This window comes from Vollenhovia emeryi, unplaced genomic scaffold, assembly GCF_000949405.1.
Source record: "Vollenhovia emeryi isolate VEMERY1.0 unplaced genomic scaffold, V.emery_V1.0 DF939175.1, whole genome shotgun sequence".
Taxonomy (NCBI): domain Eukaryota; kingdom Metazoa; phylum Arthropoda; class Insecta; order Hymenoptera; family Formicidae; genus Vollenhovia; species Vollenhovia emeryi.
This window is the reverse complement of record NW_011967191.1, coordinates 34,700-44,573: the sequence shown is the minus strand read 5'-3', so window position 1 is coordinate 44,573 and position 9,874 is coordinate 34,700. Positions and strand designations below refer to the sequence as shown.

General features: G+C 33.0%; 1 protein-coding gene across 1 annotated transcript; it reads left to right on the top strand.

Moving 5' to 3' along the window:
- Positions 1-218: 218 nt before the first annotated feature.
- On the top strand, positions 219-3,555 carry LOC105563426. Its single transcript, XM_012015017.1, has 4 exons — positions 219-310; positions 1,066-1,374; positions 1,989-2,150; positions 3,234-3,555. The coding sequence occupies exons 1-4, from the start codon at positions 299-301 to the stop codon at positions 3,378-3,380; spliced, it is 630 nt and encodes a 209-aa protein (XP_011870407.1). The 5' UTR covers positions 219-298; the 3' UTR covers positions 3,381-3,555.
- Positions 3,556-9,874: the final 6,319 nt, after the last annotated feature.

Sequence of the window (9,874 nt, the reverse complement as noted above, 5' to 3'; positions counted from 1 at the left end):
GCGCGCGCTCCATTTACCAACGGCGGCTCGTGTACGTTTAGCGTGTTATACAATCGTTGCACATTATGTGTTATAACATACATACATCTGTGTGCAGTATATCGTGGGTAAATAGCGTTAGAGGTTCTAGGTAGGTGTGGCGATAGACCGGCCGTTGGCTTCCCTCGCCTTTGGCGGGGCGCAGGGTGCGCGAAATGAAAGTCAATTCCCTATATAAAGGGTGGTTTTCCAGCCCGACAACGACAGAAACCGATCTATTTTACTCACGCGCGAGTATCACGCCAAAGTATCGTTCAACATGAGGGCCCTGGTACGTGCTGTCACATCCTCGAGCGAAGTTAACGAAGCAGTGCTGAGATCCGTTTAATTCTGCCGAGAGCATTTTCGTTCGGACACAATGCTTAATCAGATCGAAGTTTAGGAGCTGATCTCATTTTTCTACGCTTTTTCGTGCTTTGTCATGGTGTTCCTTTTGCATAATCGCAAAGCTTAACATCAAAATTGGCAAGATCTATTATTTGTGTGAAGTTTAAATCCCGTGCAAAGATCTTCTAATTTTTTTTATTGATTCTCAATTTTGTGATAATTGGCAATTTTTAAAAATTTGTTAATATTATGTCGTGTATACCAATTGATTCATATACAGTTATCTATTTCAACAATGATTAAACTACAATGCATTATTAATCATGCCTTATTCTTTACGATTTTACACTTGATTCAGTATCTCGAGTAATTTTCTCAAGTTTATTCATTTTTATTCTAAGTTGGATAGGTCAATTAATTTTAAATTGAACAGATATTTTAATAACAGTTATTCCTACAGATCACGATAAACTTATTTATCCATTTGCCACTTAGATTTTTACTTGAAAATTTTGTAATGACATGTTTTTGATTTTAAAAAATGAAGAAGTGCAGATCAGTTTTAATAACTATTCGTCATTCTAAGAATTACCCATTAAATTTGTGCTTATTAATATTAACTTTTATAGATATCTCGATCAACTAACAGGGATTAGCGGATCTTGAGGAACTTTTTATTGATGTTCCTTTCTTTTGCAGATCTGCCTGGCGCTGATCTCTGCGGCGTTCGCCGCCGAAGAGAAAACGGTCCAGAAGCGTGGCTTGGTCGGCCTGGGTGACTACGGTGGATATGGTGGATACGCTGGATACGGCGGACTCGGTGGATACGGTGGATACGGTGGATACGGTGGACACGGTGGATATGGTGGATACGGTGGTCTTGGGCTTGGCCTTAGCGGCTATGGTGGATACGGGGGTGGACACGGCGTCGTCGTCAAGGAGAAGGCTGTTGCTGTTCCCGTCGCCGTCCCACAGCCGGTCCCCGTCGATCGCCCCTACCCTGTTAAGGTATGAGATAATCAGTTTTATTTTTGTATGTGGTATCGCGACAAATAATAATAATACACTGAGAAAAATTTTCATCGGATAAACCAATTAAATAGTATGTCCGATGGTTAATTTTTCCGATTACGTTTTCCGATTAAATTATGGATATATCCGATGAAATTTATCCGATGAAATGCAATTACCGATGAAATTTGATTGAAAAACCGATCAAATTTTTCATCGGATATACAATTTAATCGGACATATCCGTTTGTTATCATGTAATTGGATTATTCGATTATATTTAATCGGACATTTTTCTCAGTGTAATAATACATTTTTCATAAGACTGGGCGATTTAGATTATATAATGTAAACGTAAGATTTGCAAAGTGTAATTTGTGCAGCGTAAATTTTCAATGTTGTGTCCTAAATAAGTATTGGATTAATTAATTGGAATCTTAATTTAGTGTTTATATTGCATTTTTATTAATTTTAAATTAAATATTAAGTTATATAAACGACTGAATTGAAAGATTGTATTAAATATTTCAATGAAGAGAACAAGAGAGCAGACAAAAGTTATGTTATTCGCTTCGGCACGTAATAAAGTCTGAATTTTTTGTTATCTTTAGGTTCCAGTTGCCGTCCCGCACGCAGTTCCAGTAGCCGTCCCGGTGCCGCAGCCCTACCCCGTGGTTCATACCAAGACCATCGCGGTTCCCGTAGAGAAGCCTGTTCCAGTGCCCGTTAAGGTGCCGGTGACCGTGCCTGCCCCATACCCCGTGCCTGTCAAGGTAAATTATAACAAATGCTAATCTTCTTTTAACCGTGACATTTTCGAAATTTGTTAATTCTTAAAAATTCAAGGATTAGAAAATAAACTAGCCGAACTTGACAGACGAAAAATTAGAATTTCGTATCAGGATTCATACCGTAAATCAAAAAACATTATCTCTCAATATTTTGACGTAATTTCTGATAAATTTATTCTATCGTAATAATATATTCAGCTTATTATAACGTGTTGTCTCATTATAATTTTTGTACGTGTCCAGACGCAACAAGTAGAAATCGATTTCGAGATGTGATTATGAATAGTTTCGTTGTATACTCTCGGGCTCCGGCATAGCTAATTTACTGCCTACATTGATTAATTGGTATCTCGATACAATGTGTTGCGATAAGAATTACGGTTTTGGTCATCTATTTGTGTGTTACGCGACTAGGTACATAAGAGAGATGCAATCGATCGCCTGAACATTATTTTATAGTTTTTGTTGTAATTAAAATAAAGCCACAATTGATGCCGTAGATCAATGATTGCAGTATGCTCGATTGATGTAATTAATGCGAATATATTGACTACAATTATTTAGTCTATTATTAGATACTTTGTTTCAAGTTATAGAGGAAAGTCTTGTATTGTGAGGTAGGATTTTAATATGAGATAGCAGGTTTTCAACGTCCAAACTCAATCACAACTCTCGATCTAACGATCTAACAATCAATTTTCTACTAAAAAGATTTCACTCCACGGACATTAAATTCATGATGGAACCAACAAATGATGTCTATTAATTTAACAGAAACTCCACTATCTTATATTAGCTGCTTATCTCATAATAGGGGACTCTTCTCTATAATAATAATAAATATGTAAGAATGCACACCAGGCCAACGTTATCCGTATTATTTATACTGTGATTATATTAATTATATTAAAAACGTTAGAATTGTAATACTAAATACTATCCTAAAGTACGTTTAATATAAAGAATAGCACACATAATATAATAAACTCCTGGAAAGTGGTTATTTATATAATAAGAGCAGAAATTATTTCATTTTTATTTAATATAAATATTCTTGTCTTCCAGATCTCCCACCCGGTTGCAGTTCCGGTCGCTCACCCAGTGCCAGTCGCGGTCCCGCATCCGGTCGTCGTCAAAGAAACGGTCCCCGTTTACGTTAAGGGCGGCTACGGCGGCTACGGCGGCTACGGCGGCTACGGCGGCCACTACTAGATGAAATTTTCCTAAGAAAAAAAGTCACATACACACCACCCTGCTCCATCGTAACCCTTTTCCCAGCAGCGCAAAATCCAACACGACGAGCGTCCGTTCAAGAGACGCTTCTTTCGTCGTGTAGTAACTTGAATTCACGGAATAAATCAATTTTGTAAATGTTTTCGTAAAGAAATAAGCGACTTCTTCTTTTCCTTCTCCGCCCATCTTTTATATCAAAGATTTAAATATTATTATAACACGCACACGCGCATACGTTTGTATACACACACTGAGAAAAATTTTCATCGGATAAACCAATTGAGTAGTGTTTCCGATGGTTAATTTTTCCGATTACATTTTCCGATTAAATTATGGATACATTCGATGAAATTTATCCAATGAAATGTAGTCACCGATGAAACTTGATCGAAAAACCGATCGTATCTTTTATCGGATATACAATTTAATTGGACATATCCGTTTGTTATTATGTAATTGAATTGTCCGATTATATTTAATCGGACATTTTTCTCAGTGCACATACACGTATATTACATTTGAGTTTATATTATTACCATTTTTATAAATAGCATAAACAGAATGTGACGTTTCACGCACGATTCGATATTAGATAATTTTATTACATGCTTTCCAGCGCTTAAAAGTTGAATGCCGAATGTCGTATGTTCCTTTTAAATGAGATTTCAATTGTCCGACTTCTGCTCCGACCTCCTGATCTTTGGGTTGCTGTTGCTACTGATTTGCTGTTTCAGTAAGACCTCAATATTTCCTTTACACCTCGCCCAAATGTATTCGCCTTTCACACTGCCTCGGTCTGTTTCTAAGCGAGAAACGTGAGAAACAATGTCCTTAGGCGCAATGAAATAAAGTAGAGGTATATTGCAACAGCGTTTTGTCTGTGAGATTGCTACACAAAATTTCGGCAATACATGCCTTTATTTTTCACGGTCTGACCATTAGTGGTTCACCTTGATTACGGAATAGAGCAAAATGAATGGCGGATTTAGGGAAATTGGCCAACGCCCGAAGGCCTTTTGGTCTAAAGATGATGAACGACCTGTTCAAAATATTGTAGCATTACATATTACAACCGAAAGCTAAACGGTTATGTGGCCAGCTGTGGTCGAATAAAATTTGAAATTTTAGTATTATACTGGCAATTAGGAGCTAATCTTTAAACAGTTATGTCATACCTTACAAGCATACGCAGGGAATTTCGATTTATTTTAGATTACTTTAGGTGGCTAATTTTAATTACAATCTATTTTTAATTTTCTAAATATTTTTATCCTTGTAAAATTACATTATTTCAGATTTATATACATATATATTCAATTTCTATGAAACGTTTATAGAAAATTGTTATAAAATTCCTGTTATACAGATTTTTAACTAAAAACGTATATATCCTGTGATAAATATTATTTAGATAGCGTATTAAACGAATTTTATATGAAATTATAAGCATAACATGTAAGCATAAAAGAAGAAATATCAAATTGCAACAATATTTTTGTACTGATGCAACAGCCTGCATCTGCCATCGATACCTTCTACTAACCTTTTTTTTCTTTATTAAAGCGCATATGATACTTTACCCGAAAATGATTGAGTAACCATTTCGCTCTTTCCTTCTTCTCTTTTATACGACAAGAGTTATTTGTCAGTAAGTTTAAACTTTTATATCTATTTCAATCAGGCATCTTCGAACATTGAACCGTGCATTTAATTCGTTAAAATCTTTCATTTTACTATAATGACCGTAGATAAATTAAAAAACGAGAATATGATATAAAAGAAATTTTGGAATAACAAAAGTGTAATCATGATAATTAAACATTAAACTATTTTCTCAAGTATCGATGGTCGTTAAGATGTCTTCGTTTGCGGAAAACTTTAGAAAGCAAGAGTCAAAGTACGAATGCAAATATGCAACCGAGAATGAGGCAAATGAAGGAATGTGAATATACACTTACATAAAATATGTCGGAATATTTCGAGATAAAGGGAAAGCATATATTTTTATAATTATGCTTGTTGCATAAGGTTTGCATAAATTTTCAAAGCAGCCTCGGAATGTAAATCAAGATATAATTTTTCATACACGTAAATGCGTTTCCACCTACATTGCAAATAAAAATTTTATTACTTATCACCATATACATATAAGATTGTGATATACATGTATATGTATACATCATAAACCTCTCGCATATTTTTAACGTTTAATGACGGAAACAATCCTTGATGAAGGTCGACCACACATCATTCCACCTACGTTTTGTGGCAGAAGCATTCCAATTGAACGGACAGGAAAGAACTAAATATCCTTCTAATACAAATAAAATATATAAAAAAAGAGACGCCCGCCTAGAGAGAAGGGAGGTCCAGATTCAAACCCTGGCTGAGGTAATATTTTTCGCAATAAATTTTCTGCATTATAAAAATTGCCAGATACGGTCAATAAAAATCACAGATGTTGAAAATATAAAATGCCCAACAATTACAGTTGTCGAGAGATACGAAAATTAAATAACATAAGAAGACGGACTTATCATTATAACAATCGGATAATGATCAATATCTGCAACAATGAGCATCATATGAAACAAGATAAAAAAACTATCAAATATTTTTGAAAGCGTACAAACAATTTTATTTTTTACTTTCAGAATTGTATCGACATTTATGTAGATTGAATTAAGAAAGAAACACGAAATAATAATATTTAGAAAAGTAATCTCAGATTTTATCTTAAGTTTGCTTTTTAACAGTTTGATGGAGACTTAATAATTTACATAACTAATAATTATATAGTTATTATTTATCTTAATGCTTTCATATTAATTTGATTTAAATTGAGTTTTATTACCTAATCCTAATATTCGAATCATTAATTATATTTTCTAATAACTGCAAAATTGCTAAAGGAAAGATGCAATTGGGTTTTGCACATTATGTAATGTAAAGTTGATACAAGATCCACAAAATTGTGTAACCGCAACAATCAAACACAATCGTCATGAACGATACAAAAAAGACCGGGAACAAAGAAGACAAGAACGAGCTTCCTCGAGAACACGAAATTGACTTTCTTTCTTGGACGGCGCGAAACGTTCCGCCTACATAATGATCTCTCGATTATACCAATTTGCACAACAATAACGAGGCAATTGATGCTTAATATGCCGCACTTAGTAGTTACATTTGACAACTTTATTACCTACGGATACGATTCTTCGGCTTTTATGTTACTTTTAAATCATGTATTTTATACCATAATCATCACGTTTTCTGTCAATTACATTATAAAGTCAATTTATATTATACAATTTAAAATGCTAAATAAACAACTACGCGCTGAAAATGTCTACTAAATGTTAATTTTTTTGCAAAGTTCAATTTTTTTCTTAAATACAAAATAAATATTTAGATAAAAAATTTGAGAGGTTTCTTGGGAAATATTTAATGAATTCGAGGATAAAGCAAAGAACGCAAAAGCAATGTTTGAGTTTTGGTAAAAGCTGCGCAAGGCTTAAAGATGCGAAAGTAATGTTACGGCACTTGTATAATGCAGATCATGTGCATTCGATGCAGAATGCGTATACATCCATGTATGTATACACGTATACATACGTGGATGTGACGCGAGGAACGTGCGTGTAATAACCGGTGTACGACGAACGAAACGTGGAATTTTCGGCGATTTCGCCTGACTGGCTGGGCCTGGCGCTCGCGATTATGCAATCGCTACAAATGATTATACATCTCGCGCTTGCAACAAATGACGAGACGGCAAGCAGGGGCCAGTTTCCGGTGTCGAAATCAGAAACGGTTACCGATTTATGCAATTCACGAACACCCGTTTGGTTTGTCTCTCCCACCCGGAAATCGTTGGCTCAAAGTGTTAACTGAAGACTCCGATAAAGTCCAGTGCAGTCAACAATAACGTCACATTCCACTTTTAATTTTCACGTGAATTTTGTATCTTATTGCGAATTCATTTAATTTTTAATATTTTAATTTCTTTGTAATTCGCTAATTCGCTTGTTAAAGACACATTCTTATATCTCTATACATATTAAACATAATATATATTATAATAATTTAATAGTATTATTAAAAAAGTTAAGGACTAAAGAAAAATGTCGTTTTTATTTTCTTCAACTTTCTTTTTTTTTAAACTGACTCTTAATGTTTATGGAAATTTAATTGGATAACAAATGTAGAAAAGTCAAAGGCCAAATGTTTCAACTCTTTTAGTTAATATTTTATATAACTTGCAATATTTTATGCAGTTAATTTTTTTATTAAAAATGGAATTGCTAGATAGATCAATACGCTCACAGATACGCTTTACTTCCTTTAAATCCTATCAGCAAATAATTCTAGGATTTACGATGGATGGGGCAGCTAGTAGCAGAGCATAAATCTTCGCGAAGAAATGTCTAGAAGAAATTTATATCGCAGATCTCGATCGTTCTTTCTCTCGATGGCCGAGAAATATTTTGTCTACGCAAAAAGTCGCTGGCGCCGGCCTTGATAAATGTCACATGTAAATTCGGGTCTTCGATATCAGCGTTCGAAAATTGCTAAAACATTCTCTGTCTTTTCGGTATGGCAAAAATCCGGGTTCGTAACGTTATAGTATAATATTTTTAATTGGAACATTCTCGTTTTTTTCTGCGACGTTCCACGAAAGTAAAATCTTTTCCAAGTGTAAAAATATTAACATGTAGCACTTGAAATTTTAATAGCGAATTTGTGAAATGAGATGCTAAAATTTATTTAAATAAATAAGATTTGTACATTTTATTTCTTACTATATTTTATTAGGTGTTTTATCGTATTATATTTTTACAGTATTAAACGTATCAATTTATATTAATAATTATTTATTAGTTGTGAGTTGTTTGACTATAATTTATTTATTTAATAAAACCTATCAATGTCATTTAACTGCAATTCTTTACTTTGTATTAGTTGAAAACTGTTGATGAACTTTTGATAATATTAACGTTAGAAAGCTCTTCTATAATTTATAATAAGAATTATTAGAAAATTAATTTGTTATTTTCTAAATTATGAAATAAACTTGTTAGAAAAAGAAACTTATCAATATCAATAAGATATAATTTGATAAGATGTTAGTTAAAACTATTTTAAATAAATCTAGCAAACGAGACTATGGCAAGTGTGTCTCCAGTGATTATTTATATTTGTTAACCGGTTTTTAAAAATTAATATCGGCGATTTTAGGATAATATTATATAAAATATAGCAATAAGAAAAATAAAATTGCATTCAGTATGTCTTCTAAAAAAATTATCTTTGAAGCTGCTGGTGCTGAAATATTTTATGTAAAATACAGAAGCACTTGTCAATTCTAATTCGCAAGTCATATATGGTAATTTACAAATTCATTTGTAACATGTGTTCACAAAACGCTTGCATTTAATAATCAGCGAAGACATTAATTATCTCTACTTCAAACAAGTCTAGGTTGCCATAAGCGTCTTTTGATTAATTATTTATGTTTACTATATGCAATAAAGATCACGAATTCGGATTTACATACGTTCAGAAATCAGCGCCGAAACGAAATGAGTGAATATAAACTCACTTGCAAATCAACTTTGTTTGATGATTTGTTAGTTAAATATATGACTTTTTTGTGTAATTGTTGACTGTAATGAAAAAATAAGATTGATATAATCTTTATTTGATTGAATTAATAAAAAATTTAATTTTTCTTATGCTGTAAATCTTTTACGTAAAATGTTTAAAGAAAATAATTTAGCATTTTTTTTCTATGACAGCTTTTTATTCGTATATATTCTTTTATTCATTTCTTATACAAAGCACAATCAATTATTCACTTATTACCTTTTATCTGTAATTTCTCAAAGAATGTAAAACAGTGTTTTTTATTTAACGAATATTTAATATTTAATATCTTTCAAAAGGAGTTAGCCTTCGAATCAAAATTTTGTTAAATTTTACAAGGTAAAGTTAAATGTGGAATAAAAAGACGGTATGCTATTTATATACATTTTTAACTTGCTGAAGATTAATTCGCCGAAAATCCCAAGATTGTCAAATCGTTTGTCACCCGTCGTCTACGATATATATACATAAACAATTAATCTGCATAAGTTCGTTTTGGCTTCGTTTTGGCTTCCCATTGATTCCACGAATGTAAAGGAACCCGAAAGATGCATTCTGTTGGCGTGGCCTCGCATACCGCGATTTTGACGTCATCCGGGAATCCACGAACTAATTTACGGAGTCTAATGACAGCGTCCCGAGGGCGATGTTTTTTCTTCCGAGTTGGTGGTGTATAAGGCTATCGTATTTTTTTTTGTTTAGTATGTTTGCCATCGGGTATACGAATATATTTAAATTTACACATTCTTTCTAATAAACTGTATGAAAAGAACGCGTTGAGAAAAATTAAATGTAATTAGTTATTAAATCTGTTATTTCTGTTA